This window comes from Cornus florida, unplaced genomic scaffold (genome assembly GCF_030987335.1).
Source record: "Cornus florida cultivar Cherokee Brave unplaced genomic scaffold, ASM3098733v1 CherokeeBrave_3.0.0_Hap2_Chr02, whole genome shotgun sequence".
NCBI classification, from domain to species: Eukaryota; Viridiplantae; Streptophyta; class Magnoliopsida; order Cornales; family Cornaceae; genus Cornus; species Cornus florida.
Genome location: NW_026775572.1, coordinates 8,262,314 through 8,288,281, shown reverse-complemented (window position 1 = coordinate 8,288,281; position 25,968 = coordinate 8,262,314). Strand labels below are relative to the sequence as shown.

The 25,968-nt window shown below is 36.5% G+C and overlaps 3 protein-coding genes across 4 annotated transcripts; 1 reads left to right on the top strand and 2 right to left on the bottom strand.

The window, feature by feature from the left end:
• Positions 1-1,037: 1,037 nt before the first annotated feature.
• On the bottom strand, positions 1,038-11,277 carry LOC132293463 (adenylate kinase-like). The gene is made up of 4 exons (XM_059790965.1): positions 10,921-11,277; positions 3,108-3,248; positions 2,610-2,882; positions 1,038-1,560 (listed from the first exon to the last, which is right to left on the bottom strand). Exons 1-4 carry the CDS (start codon positions 11,236-11,238, stop codon positions 1,417-1,419), a joined length of 876 nt encoding a protein of 291 aa, XP_059646948.1. The 5' UTR covers positions 11,239-11,277; the 3' UTR covers positions 1,038-1,416.
• Positions 11,278-15,286: 4,009 nt separating this feature from the next.
• On the top strand, positions 15,287-18,107 carry LOC132293462 (DNA topoisomerase 6 subunit A). The gene has a single exon (XM_059790963.1). It carries the CDS (start codon positions 16,670-16,672, stop codon positions 17,942-17,944), a length of 1,275 nt encoding a protein of 424 aa, XP_059646946.1. The 5' UTR covers positions 15,287-16,669; the 3' UTR covers positions 17,945-18,107.
• A 393-nt stretch (positions 18,108-18,500) lies between these two features.
• LOC132293461 (pentatricopeptide repeat-containing protein At5g02830, chloroplastic) lies at positions 18,501-25,760 on the bottom strand. 2 transcript variants are annotated; one of them, XM_059790961.1, is made up of 12 exons: positions 25,085-25,757; positions 24,208-24,295; positions 23,804-24,008; positions 22,759-22,866; positions 21,758-21,922; positions 21,034-21,606; positions 20,804-20,869; positions 20,564-20,644; positions 20,366-20,463; positions 19,755-19,965; positions 19,334-19,394; positions 18,501-19,040 (listed from the first exon to the last, which is right to left on the bottom strand). In XM_059790961.1, the coding sequence occupies exons 1-12, from the start codon at positions 25,632-25,634 to the stop codon at positions 18,685-18,687; spliced, it is 2,562 nt and encodes an 853-aa protein (XP_059646944.1). In that variant the 5' UTR covers positions 25,635-25,757; the 3' UTR covers positions 18,501-18,684. The 2 variants fall into 2 exon arrangements, with proteins under 2 accessions (XP_059646944.1, XP_059646945.1); XM_059790962.1 differs by lacking the exon at positions 18,501-19,040 and having other exon boundaries at positions 19,716-19,965; positions 25,085-25,760.
• Positions 25,761-25,968: the final 208 nt, after the last annotated feature.

The following is a 25,968-nucleotide window of genomic DNA, read 5'->3' as shown; positions in this document are numbered from 1 at the left end:
GGACAACTCACAAAAACTACTATTGAACATACCCTTCTTTCAATGCACATTAATGGATTCTCACTTAGTCGTTCAATCTTCTCATTAAAATTCAAACACGTGAATCAAAGTCATATAAAGGCTTTAAATCACATGAAATATAGTTAGACCTAAACGATTAAACCTTCTTTCATTGCACTAAGATGATGGTGCTAGGTTGACTAATTTTAAGTTTTATTAATTAAAAGGTGTGGACATGTTTGTTACCTACATCAAAATATAGGGTGTCAAACACGGAAAAGTTTATCATATTTTGCGGGTATGGTACTCCACCATTACATGTGGTGATAGAACTTACTTGCTAACGGTTGAATAGACGCCATGGGTATCGTACACAGAGGTATTGTAGACTTTCTCAACAAACACACACGAAGGATTTAAACTGTGTATTACCTTATGAAAGACCTACAAACACACTAAACTTTATATATATATATATATAAATAAATAGGTGTGCGAGAGTTTCCTTGCTAATGACAAAAAGAAAATATATATATATATATAAATAAAATTTAGCAAATGATCTCTTCTTTTCTTTCTAAAGGTATGCTTGAACTTTAAAAAAAAAAAAACCATTAATATATATTTTTAAAATGTTTCTCTCCTTAGCAGATATGGATTAAATATTTTCTTGCCCCCAAAAATTAATCAGTCAATAGTTTAAAAAAATTATTATGAAGATACTTGTGAACTAGCACCTTCATTCAGTGGGGATTGGATTATTAGTTCAGTCATTCCCTTTAGCTACTACTTTTGTTGCACTAGTATCATTTCTAGGAGGTACGTATAAAACTACTATGCTTCAAATAAACTTTCATTTATCGCACTGTAATTTTGTTAATAAAGAACAAAATGGTAAGCAAAACTCACTTTAATTTGGGTGATGCAAATAATCTTCTCTTGTGTAATCAATGTGACTCACTAATTCACTGTATTGCTAATGACTACCATAAAACTAAAACTAATCCCATTCATGAGCTAGAGGTAAGAACATCATATGCCACTTAAATATGCAATCCAACTAATTTCAATCAAAACTTACAGCAAGTATGTGCCATATTACCAGCCTCCAACTGGAAATTATTACACAAACAATAAGTTAAACATAACTCTCTCTCTCTCTCTCTCTCTCTCTCTCTCACTCTCTCATTTTAAGGTACAACATGACTGATTAAAAATAAAATTCCAAGAAAAAAAAGCCGACTAGGCAGCCACCATGATAACATGGCTAGGTAATTCGTGGTTTATATTATTTTTTTCTCCAGGGAAAAAGAAAAAGGAAAGAAAAAAGAGAAGCTTTCCTGTCATCAGGCAAAATTGCTAGAAGCATGCTTATGCATGCAAAGAATGACGCCTTATGAAGTGATTGGCAAGAATTTATGCTGCAGCAGCCTGCTTGTCCTCGTAGTCATTGAGGTTAAGAACTTCCAGCAACTTTGGCCACGATTCTGGGATTCCTCCAGGAAGTTCAAACTCGAGCAATTTTCCTCTACTCCGGTAGTATTCTTCCACAGGCTGACTCTGCAAATACAAGAGGAAACAAATGCATCACTTTCAAGCAAAGAAAATTATCGCAACGCAGCAAAGTACAAGGAAACAATATGGCTTTTTCCCCCTTAACTTCATTGTTCATTAAGGATTCACAAAATAAATCAAAACAAACACACAAACAAAAAAGAAAAAAAGTTTTCTACTGTTTAATGGGTGAGGCTATGACTCTGCACACACTTTGCTTGCCCAAAAAAATAGAAACACAATCATTTCATGGTATGAGATAGGAGAGAAGATCAAACTGAATGGCCAACATGCACGTTTGTCCTCTAACAGAAGGGAAAAAGAAGAAGGGGGTGGGGTCAGCATCACCAAAATAATAATAAAACCATATCTTGTAATCTTAAAGTTGGTCTTACCTAAAGCGTATGAGAAACTAGAGGATACCAAGATATAATATTCAGCAGCTAGTCTCAGCTGCTTTGTGAAAAATGTATCACCTTTTTATAATGATAACCTATCTCTTAACCTCCTACAATGTAAAAATACTATAAAACAGGCATTTAATAATAATTTAAACTAACATAAGCTCCGGCTGCTGCACATTTTTTTAGAGAATGTAGAGTAACAATGCAGATCAAATGTGGGTCATGCATAAGGTGAAGTTAATGAGGTGACAAAATGTTTACTAAATTTGGGCATGAGACATTGAGAGAAAGTGCTCCACAGATTTCCTTATAAATACTATCGAGATAAATAGTAAGAATCTCCTAGGAAGAGCAAAGCCAAGAGGTTGTGCACCCTATATTAATTAAAATCTCTTTTTTCTACCAAAACATTATTCTAAACACTATTCAAGATAAAAGTAGTCCAACTCTTACAAATATTAGGTGTTTTTTGCATTTTGATGGTAATAATGAAATAATGCTATATGGTTGCTTATTTTCCCAGTGAAAGCAGTGTAAAAATTACTGTCGTTTCTATGTGCTCCCCACCACCAAAACAAAAAGAAAAAAAAGAATAACCACCCCCATCAACTCAAGATACACGTTGTGGGGAAAAAAATATAAAACAAATACCTTTTCATTGTATATACGGATTCGTTCTTTCACTACAGCTTCGGTATCATCAGACCTAGTGATGAGCTTTGACATGCAGTGTTGTGGGGGAAGAAGTGGAGCCATGCTAATTGCAGGTCTCCCATTCTCACCCTTGACATTGATGGAGGCCACATTAAAATTTTTCCCACACTCGCTGCAAATTCTTCGACCAAGGCATTTCTCAAGCAGTACATTTTCTTGGACTTTTAGATTAAGCACCAAATCAATGTCCGTGACTTCATCCAAAATTTCCTGGAAATACAGATACATGAGACAAAATTGTACAGACCACAAAAATAATGCATGAGTATCTACCCAGGGTGGAGAGAAAAACAGAGAAGGGAGAGAGAGAGAGAGAGTGTTTCCCAAAAAAAAAAAAAAATCAGATCACTCTCATTGTATATATCTTATATGAAAGAAAATAAAAAATGACTTGAAGTAATACAATGTGCTCTTTAACAAAGTGAATGTGCTCACCGCTTGTTTTATTGTTCGGGGAAAACCATCGAGAATAAATCCCGATTCACCTTTAGCTTCTCCAGCCTCAAGTCTCTTTGACAATAAGCTTAATATAATCTCATCTGAAACCAGTTTCCCTTGGTTAACAATCTCCGCCAGCTGTAGAAAGACATCAAAGAAAATAAATGGAAAGAAGAACACCGAGTCACTATAATTTTTCCTTGCTCCCAGATTCATTATTGATCTCATAATTAGGTGAGAAAATGAACCACGCAGATCTTTAAAGCATAAATGACTACTAGATAGAAGTAAAAAACTGTAAATGAAACATCAGTATATGAAACATGATATATCGAAACATGTGACACACGAAACAGTTTATTGCTATCAGTTGTTGTTTAGGTGCCATAAATCAAACAACCACTTGATCAGAAGTTACTAGAAACTAATAAGCTACCGTCATTTCAGTTTAGGAAAAAAAAAAAAAAGAAAAAGAAAAAAGAATTAATAAAGGATAGCCAGGATTCACTATAATGATTACACAGCCCACTTCGCTCAGCTGCTCACTCCGACGATTCTACATACCGGTCGGAAAGAGAGAGACTGGTATGATTGGGTGAGGGGCCCTATTCCTCTCAATTGACAAGGGTTCGAGTCCCCTACAGCCAATAATGGACCTACTTACCTTGCTTGTAGGCTATCTGGAAAGCTAAAGACAAGTAATAATAATACCCATAAAAAACTTAACCAATTACTTCTCTAACCTATAACACTTATCCCAAAATATATATATATATATATAGCATATATATCTCAAAGGGCTCCATTTAGTGGAAGATGTGTAAGAATCGTTTCAAATCATTTACAAGTAGCACTTAATGTAGTTCAAAAATAAAACTAAAGGGGTTGACAATGTAAAAGAAGACACAACGACCCATGATTAATTAAAGAAATTTGCCTGCATTGAAAAGTGTGATTTATGTATCCAGAACCAGCATGCTCGAAAACGTATGAGTTGGACAGTTTGTTTCTGAAGGAGGCTAGATTTATACAAATGAAAAGGGAATTTATAGTTCATTATGACCAACTGCAAATATCAAAAGTAGAATGCAAACACTCATCATAGCTACCCTTTTGGAAAAACTTGCTAAATTTTAATTTTGTCCAAGAACCTACGGTTTACATAGCAGTAAATAGCATACTTCTATTAAGTGTTGTCTTGAATTGTGTTCTTGTTTGTGTTGAGACTTCAATCTTTAGAAAGAAAATGTCCACCTGGGGACAACCTGTTTAATAGACAGGTAAAAAATCAAAGCAAAAATGGAACATGCTAATTAAATGGATCGCACAGCATTAAACACTTGTGAGTTCTAATAAACAGGCTGTTTGTCATTTTGTCTTTGGGTATGGGTTGGGTATAACAAGCATCTATGATACGTGGATTATTACATGTGTCAATCGTGTGAATGTGTCGATAATGAGCATGTTTGATGTCAGACGTGTATCCAAAATACATATATGATGTCAGACGTGAATCCGAAATCCATATATGTATTTCATGCATTTAGACAAGTTCATCAAACTTAAGCAAGCATAACCTATTAAGGACTCTACATTTTTTTTTCGTATACTAGTAGTGAGTCTAGTGACTACTGAGTAATAATCAAGTTTTGTCATTAACGAGCCTAATTTGGTTATTGTCATGACCAGCCGATTGCAACTCCTTTAATAAACCGATCCAAGCAAACCAAAGCTTAAAAGCCAACCACGTGCTTGCAAGTTTCATTTCTTTGTGTCCAACAAAAGCCCGCCAATTTCAGATTGGACTTCATCAGTTCTGTCGACAATTGCCATCCTTTCTTGACATCATGTTCTAGATTCAACCCAAATGGGCTTTTGCAACTGCTGTATGTGTATTTGAGGTAAAATGTAAGTTCAAATAAAATAATAATAATAAGGTGATCGTGTCTCACAAGATTCACTATGGAAGATATATGCCATCTTTCCGTCCAATTAAACCCCATTGAACCTTGTTAGAAGTTATATATATATAATAATGGGTCGTTATGTAATTATGTTTAGTTAATAGGCTGTTTGTGTTATTATGTAAACCTTGTAACATATATAAGCCTACATAGGCTTATTAGGTTTTGTAAGTTGTTTTTATATACACAGAGAATACATTTTTGCTCTCTCTTTTGATTTTGATTTTGAACATGGTATCAGAGCACAATGATCATGCGTGTGAGAGTTAGTAGGTGGGTTGGTGGTGAATCACGATCTGAATCACGATTTGAATCACGATCGGAATCGTGATTGTGGTTTTGATGGCTCTGTCGGCAATTTCTTGTTCACCGTAATCAGATCTGAAGTGTGTTCGTTGTCGTTTCTGCCTTCTTCATCGTCACCGGCAGCTCCTCTTTGGTGGTCGTCGTCTCTGCCTTCTTCGTCGTCGCCGGCAGAAGCTTCTTCATCTCGATTTGCAGAGGTGAGATTGGTTTTCGGCCGGAAGTTGATTCGGCCGCTGCTTGTTGATTCGGCCGCTGCTCGTGGTTAGGTTGCCATCGCCTCCGCCGTATTGTTTACCGGAGTTTGTGACGGAGTGAAGAAGAAGACCCGTGTTTGGTTACACGATTGTGCTATTCCAATCCCGGTTTACTAAACCAGGGATAGTCCAGATCCGGTCCGGTTCCAAGATCCGACCCGTATCAGGATCAGACCTGCTTCCAGGTTCGGCCAGAATATAGAATTTTTGTTCTCTCTCCTTTTTCTTCTCTGTTTTGCTGGATTCAACATGGCCTCAAGTTCAAGTTCAGATTTGCTTTCACCCACGAACAGTCTTAATTCTCCCATGACTTCAGTTAAGCTCAATGGGAAGAATTATATATTGTGGGCCAAATCTGTTGCCATTTTTCTCAAAGGCAGAGGTCTTGATTCTCATTTGACTAAAGAGAAACTCAAGGCAACTGATACTTCCTTTGATGCATGGGAAAAGGAAGATGCTCAGATCATCTCTGTGATGATAAATAGTATTGAATCCCAAATTAGTTCAACGTTACTTTATTTGGATACAGCCAAGGATATATGGGATAGATTACAGCATTTATATTCTGGGACAGGTAATATCACCCGTGTTTATGAGCTATGTAAACAGTACTTCAATCTTGAACAAGGTACTCAAAGTATAGAAGAGTTTTATTCCAAAGTTATGGGAGTCTGTGAAGAGCTGAATATGTATCAGCCCATTACTGCTGATATTCGCAGTATGCAAGAACAGCGTGCGGACTTTAATGTTGTCCGTTTTCTTACTGGTTTATCATTAGCATATGAGCCTTTTCGTGCACAAATTATGAGCAGTCCAACACTTCCATCTCTTGCTGAGGTGTTTTCTTGACTTCAGCGTACTACACTAGCAAGTGATACCTCAAATTTGAATACTGGACAGAGTGGTGAGCGTTCAGCATTGGTAGTTTCAAAGGGTGAATATAATACTTACCGTGGAGGTCGTGGGGTACGCTCCGCACGTGGTGGTCGTGATACACGTGGAGGACGTGGCCGTGGCAGGGAATTAAGAAAGTGTACTCATTGTGGTCTTTCTAATTATACTGTGAACTTTTGTTGGGACCTTCATGGGAAACCATCTAATTATGCAAATCCAGTTTCCTCTTCTCTGAATGATGTCGCTTCTGGATCGCACAATGTAGCTGAATCAGATACAGTTCATGTTCCACGAGATGAGTATACTCAGTTTTTGTCTTATAAGCAAGCATCTAATTCATCTTCCACGGCTACCTTTGCCCAGTCAGGTACTGCACACACATGTCTATTGTCTTCCACTCGCAGTCCTTGGATCATAGACACTGGAGCATCTGATCATATGACCGGATGTTCTTCTCTTCTATCTGATTTTCATTCTGTACCTACTTCTCAAAGTGTTACTCTTGCTAATGGTTCATCCATTCAGGTTTCAGGTTTGGGGACAACTCAACTTAGTGATTCATTGTCTCTCTCGTCTGTTTTACATGTTCCGCAGTTTCCCTTTAACTTAATGTCTATCAGTAAGCTTACTAAATCTTTCCAGTGCTCTGTTATATTTGATCCTACTTCTTGTGTGTTTTAGGATCTCAAGACAAAGAAGAAGATTGGTACGGGGCATGAAGCCGGTGGCTTATATTATTTTGATTTCGAACCTTCTCCTGTGGCTCTTCAGTCTTCTCTGTCTTCATTCCAGTGGCACTGTCACCTTAGTCACCCGTCACTTCAAGTTTTGAAGCGTTAAGTTCCTAGTCTTAGTTATTTGAAATTCTTGTCATGTGAAGTTTGTCAACTTAGTAAGCACCATCGCGTGTCTTTCAAGTCTAGGGTTAATAATCGTGTTTCTAGTCCTTTTCATTTGGTTCATTCAGATGTATGGGGTCCAATAAAACATTTTTCAATCAATAAATTTCATTATTTTGTGACATTTGTGGATGATTATTCTCGCCTTACTTGGTTGTTTTTAATGAAAGATCGTTCTGAGTTATTTTTAATTTTTCAAAAATTTCGCAAAGAAATCAAAACTCAGTTTGGATGTCCAATTCGTATTCTACGTTCTGATAATGCTAAGGAATATTCTTCAACACCCTTTGATACATATCTTAGTGATAAAGGAATTATTCATCAAAATTCATGTGTTTATACTCCACAACAAAATGGAGTTGCAGAATATAAGAATCGACATCTCTTAGAAGTAACTCGTGCTCTTTTGTTTCATATGCGTATGCCTAAACGGTTTTGGGGTGATGTTGTTCTTACAGCCTGTCATCTTATTAACCGTATGCCGTCATCCGTATTAAATGGCAAATCTCCACATTCTATTTTTATTTCCTGATTCTCCCTTGTTTTCTCTTCCTCCTAGGGTTTTTAGATGTGTATGTTATGTCCACAATCTTGGTCCTGGTTTTGATAAACTAGACCCACGTGCCACAAAGTGTGTATTTCTTGGTTACTCTCGCTCTCATAAAGGTTATCGCTACTATAGTCCTGTTTCTCAACGATACTTTATTAGCGCGGATGTCACATTTTCTGAGTCCATCCCGTATTTTTCAAATACTGATTCACTTCTTGATATCAATCTTGAGTCGCCTCCTTCTGCAGTTCCTCTTCCCTCACCTTCTCTTCAATCTCAATCTCTGGTTCCTTCATCTGCCCCGCTACAGGTGTACACTCGAAGACCAAAGCCATTTGTTGTCGTGCCTCCTCCATCATCTTCAGTCTTTGGATCCGATAAATTCCACTGTGTCTGATTCCTTGCCGATTGCACTTCGTAAAGCTCCTCGCTCGTGTGCTACTAAACATCCCATTGCTCATTATGTTTCTTATAATTCCTTATCACCATCATTCTCATGTTTTTCCTCTCAGTTGTCTACTACATTGTTCCTAAGACTGTGCAGGATGCTTTGTCTGATTCGAGTTAGAGGAAAGCAATGCAGGATCAAATGAATGTTTTGCATACGAATGGCACGTGGACTCTTGTTCCATTACCTCCAGGTGTCAAACCTGTTGGTTATCGCTGGGTATATACTGTGAAGTATCTTTCGGATGGGTCCGTTGAGCGTTTAAAAGCATGTCTTGTTGCCAAAGGTTATACCCAAACTTATGGTATTGACTATGATGAGACGTTTGCACCTGTTGCTAAGATTTCCTCTATTCGTGTTTTGATTTCTCTTGCTGCTAATAGACATTGGCCTCTGTTTCAGTTAGACGTTAAAAATGCCTTTTTGCACGGTGATTTAGCAGAAAAGGTTTATATAGAGCAACCGCCTGGGTTTGTTGCTTAGGGGGAGTATCTTCACACTGTTTGTCGCCTTAAAAAGGCTCTATATGGCTTGAAACAATCTCCACGGGCTTGGTTTGGAAAATTCTCTGAGGCGGCATTAAAGTTTGGTCTTCAGAGGTGTCAGACGGACCATTCGGTATTGCACCAGCGCACTAAAGCTGGTTTCATAATTCTTGTGGTGTATGTTGATGATATTGTGATCACAGGTGATGATTCTGAAGGCATTGCTAAGTTGAAGTTGTTTCTACAATATCGATTCCACACTAAAGACTTGGGTAAACTTAGGTATTTCTTGGGTATTGAAGTAGCTAGATCCAAGACAGGTATAAGTTTATCCTAACGAAAGTATGTGTTGGACTTATTAGAAGAAACAGGTATGTTAGGTGGTCGTTCGGTTGATACTCCTATGGATTCAAATACAAAACTTGTAACTGATGTGTGTGAAACTTAGGTATTTCTTGGGTATTGAAGTAGCTAGATCCAAGACAGGTATAAGTTTATCCTAACGAAAGTATGTGTTGAACTTATTAGAAGAAACAGGTATGTTAGGTGGTCGTTCGGTTGATACTCCTATGGATTCAAATACAAAACTTGTAACTGATGTGGGTGATCTATTTAGTGAACCGGGCAGATTTCGTCGCCTTGTTGGGAAATTAATTTATCTCACTATCACTCGACCTGATATTTCATATGTTGTTCGTGGGAGCCCCTAGAATATCCGGCTGTTAGTGTTGTAAGTCAGTTCATAGGAGCCCCTAGAATGCCACACTGGATTGCTGTTCTTCGGATTCTCCGATATCTCAAGCAAGCTCCAGGTTTTGGGTTACTACATAAACCAAATGGTCATCTCAGGGTGGAAGGTTTTACAGATGCCGACTGGGCCGATTCTCCTTCAGATAGGAGATCTACTACCGGCTACTGCACATTTGTAGGAGGAAATCTAGTTACATGGCGAAATAAAAAGCAAACGGTGATAGCTCAATCTAGTGCTGAAGCTGAGTATAGGGCAATGGCCCATACCACTAGTGAGTTGACATGGATACAACATTTTCTAAAAGAACTTGGGTTGACAGTTGAAGCTCCTACTCCATTGTTCTATGATAATCAAGCAGCAGTTCACATTGCATCAAATCCTGTGTTTCATGAGAGGACCAAACATATTGAAGTTGATTGTCACTTTATTCGAGAAAAAATATTACGTGGGAGTATCTCTACTCCATTCGTGAAGTCTGAAGATCAATTAGCTGATATGTTTACCAAAGCATTGGGTCATAATCGATTAAGAACTATCTGTTCCAAGCTGTGATTATTTGATATATATTCTCCAGCTTGGGGGGAGTGTTAGAAGTTATATATATATAATAATGGGTCGTTATGTAATTATGTTTAGTTAATAGGCTGTTTGTGTTATTATGTAAACCTTGTAACATATATAAGCCTACGTAGGCTTATTAGGTTTTGTAAGTTGTTTTTATAGACACAGAGAATACGCTTTTGATCTCTCTCTTTCTCTTTTGATTTTGAACAAACCTAAAACCTCCCAAATCTAGGAAAATTCAACTTAATCCACATTAATCCAGAAAGAAATTTTATCAAAAATTAAACCCTGAACTTATGTCCAAAAACTAATCCACAAAAGTAATAGTTAGGTTTTTTTTTTTTTCCCTAGCTGTAATAGGTGTTGTTTGATAACCCAATTCAGCACTTATTTCTGAACAAAAATAAGTCACTCAAAATAGAGTAAAATTTTAAGTGAGTCACATCACTTGTCAATACTTTAACACTAACATTCAATAAAATATCTAAAAAAATCTTAATTTGCAATTATCACTTAAAACTTCAGCTCTTACATTTTTCAGCACTTAATTTTATTGAACAACATCGTAGTCTCCCTGATTTCAGCAACAACAGATTCAACGAATCCAGTTCAACACTATCTAAACCACATAACAAAAGAACATAATACATAGACATGTAGATACTCATATTATGTATATATATGTATAGACAGACCTGTTGAGAGAGGGGTCCATTGGAAGAGAGAGCGTCACGGACGAGATCGCCGGTGGCGATGTGAGGGACGCCGAGGAGGGTACAGAGGCGGCTGGCGTATGTGCCCTTTCCGACGCCTGGAGATCCCAGAAATACCCATTGGACGTTCTTTCCCTTGGGATCTGCCTGCGGAGGGAGAGAATTGTGAGGGTACGATGGAGATTTCAGGCGAGCATCGGTTTCAGACACCGCAGCTGTGGACAAACATCTCCTGATGCAAGGGATGGCGGAGGAGGAAGAGAATGCTGATGTTTTCAGTAAGCGTTTTATGGCCGCCATTGAAGCACAGATTCGCTCGGCGGAGAGAGAAGAAATGAAGGGTGTGAGGTTTACACACTTTCTATAAGCATTTTGCAACGGATATTCGGATCCGAATAATAATCAAATGGGGCGGGTCACATTTAATCTTGGTCGGGACAAATTCGGGGTGTAAGGAATGCATTTATAATTGTTAGTATATTTTAGAGCAAAATACAAAAAAACTCCCCTCGATTTGTAATTTTTTTTTAAGTAAACTCCTTTCGTTTAATTTTTTTTATCAAAAAACCCCCTCGACTTGTAACTCTTTTCAATAAATTTCTTATCTAATTTTTTTACCAAAGAACCTTCTTCAACTATCTAATGGGATAAAAAAAGTTGATATTTAGACCAAAATATTCTTTAATTTTAATCTTAATTTTATCAAACTTTAAAAATTCATATCTCACAAATCGTACATTCAAATATTGCAAATAATGTATGAACGATAATATTTGTTTACAAAACTTCATAACCCGAGAGAAATAGGCAATCTAAAAATTTACTACAAAAATCTTATTTTATTTTTAAAGAGATAAATAGGCAATCTAAAATTATACTACAACAATCTTATTTTATTTTTAAAAAATAAAATACTCTAGTTATTTGCAAGAAAATTTTCAGAATTATTCATTTTCATATAGAGCCTAACATATAAAAAAATTACTCCCAAAAGAAACCGAATGTTCATTTTTAAATGACGAGTCTATAAAATAATGAAAATACTTTAACGCAATATATGATATTTCATTAAATCGATCTCTGTTGGGGCTAAATTTTTTACATATTCGGTTCCATATGTAAATGAATAATTCTGAAAATTTTCTTGCAAATATCTCGAGTATTTTATTTCTTAAAAATAAATTAATATTGTTGGAGTAGATTTTTAGATTGCTTATTTCTCTTTGGTTATGAAGTTTTGTTAAACAAATCTTATATTTTTTGAATTCTTGTTTCATAAGCTTTCTGTGCATATATTATTTACAACATTTGGATGTACGATTTGTGAAATATGAATTTTTGAAATTCAAGAGAATTAAAATTTAAATAAAATGACATTTTGGCCCAAATATTAACTCTTTTACCCCCTTCATATAGTTGAGAGGGGTTCTTTGGTAAAAAAATTAGATAAGGGAAATTTATTGGAAAAAGATTACAGTTTAAGCTTTTGGGTGGGCATTCCAGTTTTCACCCTGAGTAGGCAGGGTGGTCTGACCGCAACGAGGGCGTCAGCTTAAGCTTTTAGGTAAATGCGCAAATGCCCACCCGTTACACACACGAAGTCCGTGAAAAGAGTGCAATTGTGCAGCACAAAAATAAGCAAAATTTAAGTCACATATAGTCTATAGGATATAGATGAGAAAATATCAAATATCTATAATTTGCATGATTTCGAGACAGGAATGGAGAAATACCATTTCGCGTCCGTTTATAATAATAGATTAAAATTTTGTTCCTGTACTTTATTCAAATCTTTATTTATTCTATTCCAATCACTAAATATCAGTTTATATCATTTTCTTTTAAGAACTTCTATGTATTATTTTTTAAATTCTTAATTACAATAATGTTAAGTCTAAAGTTCCAATTAAGAAGTTAAATATTGTCTTTATCTACCTAATAGAAAAATAATTATTATCATAGTTGAAATTCGTTTCATTATTTATTTTCGTTAAATTGGTAATACGATAGTGAAAATACTCTACAAAATCAGTTCCCGCACCATGTTTAATAAACTTTTTTGGACAGGATCGAGATGGGAATGATGTTCCACACCCCAAACCGCCCCTTTGTCATCCCTAATAAAATGAGTGTGTGAAATGCGAGAGCGAAAATGGAAGCGTAAAATCTACAAAATCTATATTACATAGAGTGTGAGTGGAGGTTGAAGCCAAAGTGCATGGAGTGAGAATGACACTGTTTAAATAAATGATGTGACTTAAGATAAGAAGATGAGACTATCTTTTAAATAATATTTCCCAGGAGAATTTAGAAGTAAATTATTACTATTTTACATGTTTTAGTAATTACTAATTACTCATTTGTTATTGTTTTTTAAAAAACATAAAATCCTATTTTACATGTTTTAAAATTTTATATATATATATATATATATATATATATATATATTAAAACATCAAGAAAAATTAAATCATTTTATTTTTTATTTATAACTAAGGCACTATCAAAATTTCTCTCTCATTTCTAGTCTTCTAGTATTAATTTAAAAGAATCGACGTGTATCTTTGTACTCAAAAATTTGAAGTATTTTTTAACTGGCTAGTTAAAGAAGAAGAATATGTTACTCTTGTCAAAAGGACAATCTCTTAATATATCATAATAATTATATTTTTTGTGAAAGTTTTTTATTAGAAATTTTTCACCAAACTGTAAAATTACGATTCCACTTACCTTATTTGCGCGGCATAAAATTACTCACGTCATATTTATCTTTTAAATTTTGTTTAAGAAAATGCTTTCATGGTGTTTTTTACAGTCAATTGTTATTTGAATTTTATAAAAACATGTGATATTTATATTTAAATTTTATACTCATTTTATTGACTAGATTGTTTTAGTAGGAAAAAAAAAATTACTACTTTTTAAAAGTGCGGAATCATATTTTAGGGTAATTTATACTTACACCCTTTCAGGTTTGTAATAAGGACACGTAGATACAACTTAGGAAAAATGTGTTATAATTGCCCCCATCAAGTTTGCAAACTTGAACAACAATATCCCAACCATGATAAGAATACCTAATTGTCTTTTAAGTTTTAACTTTTAAATTGACCCATTTAAATTATTAAAATACAATATTAACCTTTATAGGTCCTATTATTTAACCAAAATGACCTTAGCAAAAAAATAAAAATCAAACTCCATCACTGTGGCCGCCAATGCCATATGCAAACCGACGGGGGCGGACTCAGAAATTTTTAATTGGTGGGGCCAGACTAGAAATGTAAAATTAAAATTTTAAAATAACATAAAATCATTGCAAGAAATTTTTTTGTGCAAGTTTAATGTATATTGTTAAAATATGTCTATAAATAATATGTAATCAAATTAATAAGAAAAGTTGTCGTTGAATCATTGTTGTTGTCAAATGAATAATTTTTTTTTCCTATCTAATTCATAACAAATACGGAGCAATATTTATGTATGTGTGTGAATATATGTGTGCGTAAATATAGTATGTTGTTTTAAGGATTACCATAATAATACCAATGGATCAATGGTCTAGCGATATCAGCCTCTTACCTCCCAAAAAAAGGTCATAGGTTCAAATCTCAAAAGAGACATGTGTGTGTGAGTTCCAACTAGGAGGAATGATTACTAAATTTTTCTACCATAATAATTAATAATTTTTTTTTTTACTAAATTTGATCTTTTATAGCAGGAGGTTTATTGGAATTTGAAGGGGTTAAAAGTAATTTACTATTAAACTATATTTAATATCAAGGAACAATATAGATTTAAAAAAAATAATAAAAAATGAGAGAGATCAATTTTAATTTTTATATAGAAAACAACAATTATTATCTATGATTTAGTACCATAAGTACAGTGTTACAAAAAATTTGAGGGGGCCAACTTGCAAAAAAAATTGTGAGTGCCATTATGGAGTTTTTTTTTTTCCCGAGGGTTATTTTGGTCAAATCAAAGGACTTGTAAAAGGTTAATATTGTATTTTCATGATTTAAATGGGTGTATTCAAAAGTCAAGGAGCAATTAAGTACTCTTATCATGATTGGGGGTATTGTTGTTCAAGTTTACAAACTTGAGGGGGCAATTAGATCACACTCTCCCTAAATTATGTTTACCTGTTTTTATTGCAAACCTGATGAAGTGTGAGTGCAAATCGCCCTATTTTTTAAAAGAGCAATGCTTGCATCCTGCGGGCGGAGGATGAGGTTCATTCTCCGCGCTGATGTGGCCCAATGACACGATGACAGGTGTCCAAAATAAATAAAACACGGGCAATGCCTATTTTATCCGGGTTAAACCCGTTTCAACCATCTCCGGCCTCGAGGCGAGCTCAATCGACGATCAAAAGCAAGCGGCGACGGAGATCAGCTCCTCGCCAAGAACAAGTCCGAGAACCGAATCAAGATCACTCGCACCGACGCGATCAAGCCGTTGATTTCGCCGATTTCGTCGTCCGATCCTCAGCTTCAAGAGTACGGCGTCATCGCAATTCTAAACCTATCTCTTTGGGACGAGAACAAGGAATTGATAGCTTCATCGGGAGCGATCAAACCACTGGTCAAAGCTCTCAAGGTCGGCACATCAACGGCGAGAGAGAACGCCGCGTGTGCCCGTCTCGTCAAAGTCGGCACATCAATTGAACACCAGTTGGATTGGAGATCGTAAGGATTAGGGTTTGACCATCGAGACTAGGATCGAGAGCGAGACGGTGACGGAGAGGGAGGTTGTGATTGTTTGCGGCGGTGGCGGTTTCAATAACGATGGAGGTCATTGCCTCAATTGCAAGCGGGTGATTTGATGATCCAAAAACAGTTAATGTGTAATTTTTATGGGTTGAGTTTTTATTTTTTTGTTAAGCATCATTTATGAGAAATTCCATTTGCACAAGAATAGCAGTAGATAAATAGTCGCGCTTCACCTGTATAAACTTTAATAATTGTTTGAGATTTTGAGTATTTGATGTGCAGGCGCCATGGAGGTAGACATGGAAAATTATGTCTCAACCTCACCTGAAGAGCCTGCAGTTGCAGTCACTAATAGCAGTCACTAATGATTCAATTCCACCACTACCAAATCCAATGTAAGATCGCGTGAATGAAAATGGATGGGTTGTGGGAGAAAAAGACAAATAGATGTATGGGTTGCGACAGAGGAATTGATGAGAGGTAGACGCATCATCGGCTAGCGGCGAGGAGGACTCGAGCTCTGACATGATAGCAGATTGGGTGTCGAGGTCGGAGAGTTTACCTTCGGTTTGGTCTGTTCTGAAATTTAGGAAAGAGAGAGAAAATAGTAAGAAACGGGTTTAATCCGGATAAAATGGGCATTGCCCATGTTGTATTAGTATTTTTATTTGAACACTTGTCATTGTTTCATTGGGCCACGTCAGCGCGGAGGATGAACCTCATCCTCCGCCCACATGACAGAAGGTGTTTTTGAATTTTGATACAGAATGCTGTCATTTAATTTTTTTTTTTATTTTTTAAATAAAAAAAGTAAAAGAAAAACAAAGTAGAGTGTGAATATTTTAAAAGTGTTTTTGTTTGCCATAGCCTTGGCGTCCCACTACGACGTCGTACAAAGTCCCACTATCAGAACCATGACCGTCTGTCTGTATAAGCCCTAATCAGGAGTGGCTCTCTCTCTCTCTCTCTCATCAATCAATCCATTTCCCGCCTTTCACTCTCTCTCTCTCTCTACAATGGCAGACAAGAAGAAGCGCCGCCGTGCAGACGACAGCTCCGATTACGAGCTCGACGGCTCCAAAACCCTCCCCTTCAAGAACCGCCTCAAACCCGATTCCGTCATTCTCTCCATCCTCAAAGCCCTAGCCGATGAATCCCCCTCCACATCCTCCTCCAAAGCCCTAACCCTAGGCGACCTCTCTCTCTCCTCCACCTGCCGCGAGGTCGCCGACCTCTCTCTCTCCTCCGTCCAGTCCTCCATCGAAACCCTTGCCCTCTCCCTCGCCCACTCCATCCTCTCCGGCGACGGCTTCTCCTTCTCGGTCCCCTCTCGCTCCTCCGCCAACCAGCTATACGTCCCCGAGCTCGACCGCATCGTCCTCAAGGACAAGACCTCCCTCCGCCCCTACGCCAACGTCGCCACCGTCCGCAAAACCACCATCACCACCCGCATCCTCCAGCTCATCCACCAGCTCTGCCTCAAGAACATCCACGTCACCAAGCGTGATCTCTTCTACACCGATGTCAAGCTCTTCCAGGACCAGACCCAATCCGACGCCGTCCTCGACGACGTCTCCTGCATTCTCGGGTGCACCCGGTCGAGTCTCAATGTGGTCGCCGCCGAGAAGGGGGTTGTGGTGGGCAGGCTTATATTCAGTGACAATGGCGATATGATTGACTGTACCAAAATGGGTATGGGTGGGAAGGCGATTCCACCCAATATTGACCGTGTTGGTGATATGCAGAGTGATGCATTGTTCATATTACTTGTTGAAAAGGATGCTGCTTATATGAGGTTAGCAGAGGATAGGTTCTATAATCGATTCCCCTGTATAATTGTGACAGCAAAAGGGCAACCGGATGTCGCAACGCGGTTGTTTCTGAGGAAGATGAAGATGGAGTTGAAGTTGCCAGTTTTGGCTCTGGTGGATAGTGATCCATATGGGTTGAAGATATTGTCTGTTTATGGTTGTGGGTCAAAGAACATGTCTTATGATAGTTCAAATCTGACTACACCGGATATCAAGTGGTTGGGGGTTAGGCCCAGCGATTTGGACAAGTATAAGATACCGGAGCAATGTAGGTTGCCGATGACGGAGCAGGATATTAAGACCGGAAAGGATATGTTGGAGGAGGATTTCGTTAAGAAGAATCCGGGGTGGGTTGAGGAGTTGAGTCTGATGGTGAAGACGAAGCAGAAGGCTGAAATTCAGGCACTGAGCTCGTTCGGGTTTCAGTACTTGTCGGAGGTTTACCTGCCGCTGAAGCTGCAGCAGAAGGATTGGCTCTGATTGTTGGGGACTTTGTAATGGTACCTCTTGTATTTCTTGTTCACCTTTGAGCAGGATGTAATTCAGTACTGCTATAACTTTTCTTGTATGGTCTTCTGTCACTATTTATGTTCTCTTTGGTGAAAGATTTCATTTAATTACAGCAGCAAATATTTGAACTTCAGTGTTGTGAATGATATTTGAATATAATTTCACATAGCATCCTTAGTTGTGTCCGTGATGCAAGATTATGATAATTGTTACATCTTGTGATGCTTAATTTTTACATTGGATTGCAAAACAAAACTGAAATGTCCATCCGATCTAAAGCTTCAATCCCCTGTTTGTCATTTAATTTGTCACCAAATAGTTATGCTCCATTCAATTATTCAAGCAATGAATCCAGCATATTACATTTGGAAGTTGCTAATTTGCTGCATTCAGAAGCAGCTAATTTACCAGCAATCATGTGACCTTCTTTCCTGTAAATCTAAATGAGCAGAATGTGGGTTACAGTCATTTGGGTAAACACCTGGCAACAACAAAGATTGAGAGAACAAGAAGGAAGATGACCGCATGTAGTAACTATCTCTATTCTATAATCTTGCATAAATTTGGGAGTGTACATTGATATCACAGTCAGATACATGGCATGAGTTCATATTACAGGGCACTTTATTCTGCTCTGGTAACAATATTATTGGAAATATGAAGCCCATTAGAAATCATATCAAAATTTTGACCTGTTACTCATGAAACATTCATCTTGTTTTACTTCTAAAAGTACCTGTCCTTCTCTTTAACCAATTATACAACGATTTCCTTGTGACCCTTAATCTCTTTAAAATCACAGGTCTCCTGGTTGAAGATTTCAATTCTCTGGGCAACCCATTTCTCCCTAGAATTTCTTTCAAGTTTGGATCTGAATCAAAAGGGTTTCCCAAATTGATTTTTCTGTTAACTGCAATTCTAGGCCTCGATAGAAGGACTTCGAGCCCCAAATCATCCTGCAAAAGTTTGATTATAGCATCTTCTACCCCGGATTCATGTTTTCCAGTACCTGCAACTGCTTCCTGGGTTCCTAAGATGATGGACATGTCATCATTAATCGAATCTCCTGCAACCATAAAACATTCAAACATCAAAATGCTGAACCACTCTGTGTGTGTGTGCGCGTGAGAGAGAGAGAGAGAGAGAGAGAGAGAGAGAGAGAGAGAGAGAGAGAGAGAGAGAGAGAGATTTGGGGGGTGTGCATGCATGCCCATTAAGTGACAATATTATTTTTCTTACCAAGTTCTATTTTGTAATTATGTGCCTATATTGGGCTGGTGAAACAAGGAATTTTAAGTTGAAAGTTTCTCTGAGTTTGTTTTTTGTTGCAATACTTTTAAGCTTAATTGTAATTCGCACCTAGGGGGTAGTTCTCTTTGATCATCCGCAGAACTGCGAGAACAACAATACGAGCTTCAACCTGTAAAGAAGATTTGATGTTAAAAAGCAGGAATAAAGAGATGACGGTTAGAAAATTCCACCCTTCAATACAAAAAAATATTGAATTGTTTCAGGATAATTTAAAGCAAGATTCCTGTGTTGTATCATCCAGAGAAGTGCATCTGGCATCTATAAATAGTCCCATGAACTATAAATAAAAGAGATGCTGTGTTGAAGTAATAAAAGCACACCAGTGCCCGGGGCTCAAACTAGAGCTAGAACCATGATAACACAGTTTTGATGTGTAATTCATTATTTTTATTTTTATTTTATTTTATTTTTTTAAAAAAAAAAGATTTACCTAATGTGATCGTGTTCTATTCACTCATATCCATTGTACCTTTGTCAGCCCCTGAAGATCAATAGCTAGGCTTTCAGCATTACCCTTTTGTAGCTGTGCTGCAACTTTCTCAAGAAGCAGACTCTGAGGTCCTCCTAAGTCAGTTCTGTTGTAAGAACTGGAGTGGCATCTGTTCTGATTGTTATCTTGAATTACTCCTTCACACCACTCTTCTATTAGTTGTTTGAGATAGTAATCATTGGATTTGTACCTGCAATATTAGTGCTTCAATAAATGGGAAACAAACACATGAAAATGATATCTCATAAAGTGAAACACCGGAATGGAATACTTATAATCATTGAAAGGGAACACCAGAGAAAGCCACTATGATTTATGCAGAGTTATTTTGCGCTAAAAATATAGTACCTACCTAAAACATAGCAATGCCCAACACAGTCTTGCAAGGAATAAACCAAAATTGCAAGCTTTATGGGAGTAGTGGACTTAAAATTAAGCAGGGCACCATACATACCAAATAAATTAAGAACAGAACTTTATGACAACTAGATCATCTAGGAGAGCAAAAATGTTGGGCATGTAAAAATATATGTTTAATTATCAAGTAGAGGGTAGATGAGCATGCAGGAATTTAGTGCAACTTAACATACCCTGCTTTCCGCATATCCTGATATACAGCCAGGCATTGTTGTACTTCCTGCAGGGAACCATATCTGCTACGAGCTCTTAAAAGTGTATTATATGTCACCTAAAAAAGATGTTTCAAAGATTTATACAACTTGAGTTAACAAAAGGAAAACTGCCTGGAAAATAGTAAAATACATATCATCAAATTCAAAAACCCTTACCAGATTTGGTTGTATTTCATATCTTTTCATTTCTTCATACAACGAAAATGCGATCTTCAAATTTCTACTTTTTACACAAATCTGTAAACCGAGATGCATCAGCATATGTGGTTGAATTGGTTTAAGATAAAGCATGGATCACCTTATTGAGCGTATTAATGCATGGTCCTTACTGAGTGTATATGTTTAGAACAACCATTATAAAACAATCAAACATGGCTTAAGAAGAAAGCTTTGAACCTTAATAGCTGTTGTATACGCAACAACATCAGGACGCACACCATCTTCACGCATAGATTTCAAAACCTGCACTGAAAGAAAAAAAATGTTATTAGAGAATTTACTGATGAATGAGTGAAAAACTGACGACTTCATTATCCTCCTTCAAGCATACTTCAAGATCATGAGCACATTATTCTCAAGGTAAAATCCCAGTTTCTCATAGAAAATATCAATAGATTATATCTTACCCTCATGGCACCCCCTACATTTCCTGAGCCTCCACAAGCGTCAATCAAAATTGACCAGCTTATATGATTTGGGGAAAGACCAACAGTCTTCATCTCTTCCATTAGAGATTTCACACGAAAGTAATCAGTACCACAGGCCTTCATTAAAATGTTATATGTAGAAGTTGTGGGTTTGAAGGGAACTCTCATCACAAATCTTGAATGATGTGAACCAACTTCGCAATTTGACATGCTAGTATTACAATTTTCAGGAGCATCTGTCTTGCCATGGTGAGTTCTAACAAAAGCCTTCTGCAATCCACTTCCCTTCCAACACTGGAAAAGACGAAAAGCCCTATCAAACTGGCAAGCCTCAACACAGGCATGAAGAAGTATGTTGCAACACTGCGTATTAGGTTCACATCCAACCATAAGCATCTCTTCAAATAGTTGCATTGCCTGCTCTACAAGACCTGCATTGGCACATGAACTGATCAATGATGACCATGTCACCGTATTTGGAGTAACAGCAGCCGATAGCATATCTTCTTTGATTTTTAGTGCCATTTGCCACAACTTTGCATCTGCGAAAACCTGAAAATTTGATGCAGTGAATAGGAGTGAAGACAGTAGACGATACTATTTTACTTAACAGGATCCCCACTTATACCAGGGAAAACACGATTTTTAAGAATTCAAGATATTGAGCACAGATTAACATTCATACAATAAGATAATGAAGTACCTTAATAATTGTGCTGTATGTGAAAACATCCAATTTCAGTGCCCCGGCTGATTCCAAATGTTGTACCTCCCTATAAATGTCTTGCGCTAAATCCACTCTTGACGCAAGACAGCATGACTTCAAGAGGATATTGTAGGAAGCCATATCGGGTGCAACGCCTAGATCCTGGATGTGTGAAATGAATTAGGTTTTTTTAATAAACAATAAATAAATAAATAAATAAATATATATATATATATATATATATATATAATAATAATAATAATAATAATAAAATCCTTGTAGATTAGAATGCAGGATAACATAGACTATGTATTTCATACCAATTTTACTAAACAAGCACAATACTTCTGAATTGGTGTGCCAGGAGAAAGTCATTCATACATCAGTTAGTCATGTTTTTGCTTCAAAAATCAATGCGAAGAAATAGCAACACTGTGTCTTGACACACAACCAAGAAGGCAAGAAGCACAGAGTTCAACTATAGGTAGAAAAAAAAAAAAGAAAAGGGAGGAACAAAGGAGAGAGAGAAACAGTAACTATTTTCACTGTTATAAAAAGTTCCAGGACATTATCAAACAATTTACAAACTAAAGGAATGTGGAACATTTCATTAATTAGCTTCATTAAGAGAAAGTATAAACCACCTAAAGATCCTTTACCCTAAAAAAGAAAAAAAAGAATAAAATAAAAGAATAAAAGGACAAAAAAAAAAAAAACAACTAAAGATTTACGAGAAAGATCTATGAATAGTCAAACTGAAGGTTAATAAGAAAAAATAAACTGCAGTACATGTGGGAAAGCCAAGAAAATGAATCTTCAGTATTGGTGGAAATAAAGTACTGGGGGAAAACTGTAAAAAATAAAATAAAATAAAATAAATAAAAGAAGAAGAAGAAGAAGAAGCAGTATGTGGTGCATTCTTAGTGCTTGCATGTGTGTGTGCAGAGAAAGGAAGATAGATGGATACATGTGGGGAGAGAGAGAGAGAGAGTACATACTTGCATATGCTTGTAGACATTCAATGTGTAGCCCAAATCATGGGAATTTACATTCATGAGACTGTTGAAAACATATATATTTGGTGTGATGTTTTGTGCGAGTAATTCCTGTAGCAAAATTCAAATGTAATGCCAAAATATATATCCATAAAATCCTAAAATAATCCACAATCTGCATTTGAGGACATAAAAAATTTATATGCAAGAGAATAAGAAAATATTTTTTAAAAAAAAAAAAAACATTCACAAACTATTATGTAGCTATACGTTCAATCTCCCTAAGTAAACAAATGAGAAACTAATGTACCCAAAATTGGTACCAAACAGCTCAATTTTTATTTATTTTTATTTTTATTTTTGTTTTTTACAAAGATCACATATACCGAACTAGGAAAAAAAAATAAAAAATTGATCACATATGGTATACACCTCGCTTTCAAGGCAAAACAACCTTTACATGACCATTTGCCAATTTTACTATTGCCTTTACAGAAGAGATGTATGCCTCACACGATCAGATGTAATTCCTCACTAATACTGGGTTACTTAACTTCTTCACTGAAGTCTAATGTGATGTTCATAGATCTTGAGGATCATAAAAGTAGGAATGGCCTTTATTTACTATTACAGTAGTTATAATAAATGTTAAAAAGCTTGTTTTTCAATTTGGAATGTTCAATCTGGAAAATAATAATTTTGATGTTTCATTTCAAAGAGAATATCAACGAAGTATTATTAAAGTATTAATGGTTTAAATAATTAGCAGTCATTTTACATTTAAAATGATAAACCGTGACTGTCCTTCCAAGAATTATGCTTCTATTTTATGCTACAGGTCCAAAAATTGTACTATTATATCATTTTTTTAAACAATGCTGTTCACCATAATTAGAAATTTAGAACTCCAACGAAGTGAAAAATAATGTTAGTAATATACAGATTATTGGCGATTTCACAGCAGTACATGCGGTGATGTTGGACATTAGAATTTCTGAACTTATGATCAAGTTAGACTAAAATTTCACAAGGCAGTCCAGGCAAGTACCTTATAAATGGACCTAGATTTTAAGTAGTCACCACAAAGACCACAGACATCTATAACTGTGCGGTAGGCATACATATTGGGAGAACTCAACTTCTGCTTGGATGCTTTGAAGACGGTCAAAGCAGACACCAAATCACGTTTCTTCCCAAATTCATGAATTATGTTACAAAACATTACATGTGCATCAGGAAAAATACATGCATACCTACAACACATGATAGTTAAAGCAGTGGTTAGTGTCTGAATTTGAATCAAGAATAACCATAACACGGTAATTTGTGCATTATACATGTCTAAAGTTTGATTTGTATTGCACATGTATAAATAATTCAATGATAATTTGCTCACGTGCAAGGAAGGTCAGTAACATCACCAACTCATGGCAAAATAAAAACAAATAATACCTTATGGATTCATTCGGCTTACGTTTGTTGACACAAATTTTAATGATATCAGATGGCTCCACTAATTTTTTGATTGAGAAACAAAATCCTGAACCACATAAAGCATATATGTTATCCAATGCCAAATACATATGTAAGATAACATAGTAACAACATTCGAAATTGTTTCAAAATGTAGAAAGAAAGAAGTATTGGTATCCAATAAATTGACTTCTTAGAAATTACACACTGAGGCCCCAAATCTAACTACATTATAGTGTAAAAAAAGACATCCAAGTAATGCCATATAAGTACAGTTATGCTAACCCAATACCATCCCCTTCAATTAAAGCATCAATTTTTATGGTGGAACATTTGAGTCTTTTAGTTTTTTCCCTAACAAGTTCAAAACATTATATGAGTTCACTATTTGTATGACATCCACACAAACACACACAATTTATATGCATAAATACATACATAAATTATTTTCGGTATATATACTATATATCAGACTAAAAATAATAATAATAATAATCATCTGAACAATAACATAACATAGTAACAACATATCAAAATCATTCAAAATGCGGAAAGAAAGAAGTATTGACGTTGATATAAATCAACTTCACCTATTTGAGTGTGAAATTACACTATGATGCCCCAAATTTAACTACATCATAGTGGAGAATAATGACATCCATGTAATGCTCTATAAGTACAATTATGTTAACCCAATACTATTCCCTTCAATTAAAGCATCAATTTTGATGGTTGATCGTCCTAATCTTTTAACTTTTCCCCCAACAAGTTTAAAATATTTTATAATTTAACATCCACACAATATTTATAACATATATCAGACTTTTAAACAGTTAATGATACGATCAATAGCCACCTGCAAGTGTTTCCATCAAATCAACAACTTCTTGCACTTCTAAGAAACTCACAATCCGAAGACATTCGTTCGCAAGCGCCTCCATTGCGAAATAATCAAACAACTGAACTGGCCGAATCCCTAGATTCCGAACACTAGTCAAGACCTCAATTACACTCCAAATCTTCCCATGTCCAAGGGATTTCGCAATCCCGGCCGATACAGCGTCGACGCTCAACAAGCTGACGAATGTGGAAGGCTCGACGCCGGAAGCCAAGACGCTCTCCGCAATCATCAAGAACTCGTCGAGCCTCTTGTTCTCGGCGAGCCGGGAAGCGAGGTCGGCGTAGTACTTGAGCCGGCTTCGGCGGCGGGAATCGAGGTCCCATCGAACGGTGGAGAGGAGAGGAGGGCGAGAAGTGGCCGACGACGATGATGAAGAAGGTTTGGGAGGAGAGAGAAAGGTGGTGGTGGGAAGCGAGGGTTTGTGTGAACGGTGGTGTTGAGGGTTAGGGTTTGAATTTGGAGGGACGACGATGGAGGAGCCAACGATGACCAGTACGGCTCTCATTACTGGCCAACGGTATTACTGGTGGAGTACCGGCACACATTTTTTGGGTTTTTGATGGGACCGGTTTTGTGGTTCTTGAGAGGATTGGATTTGAATGGCAGGTGTCTCATTTCAGTTTACAGTTTTTCACCAAACAAATAATGATCTACCCAGAAATAATTCCATGCCCAATTACACCGTGGACGAACGCTCCATCGCGGCAAAATAAGGGCTTGTTTGAATTGTAAGTTTGAAAATAATTTTTAAAAATTCAGAGCATGAAAATTATAACAAATATTTTTATAACAGAATTTTTTAAAAATAATTTCTTAAATATTGAACCAAAGTTTTTATA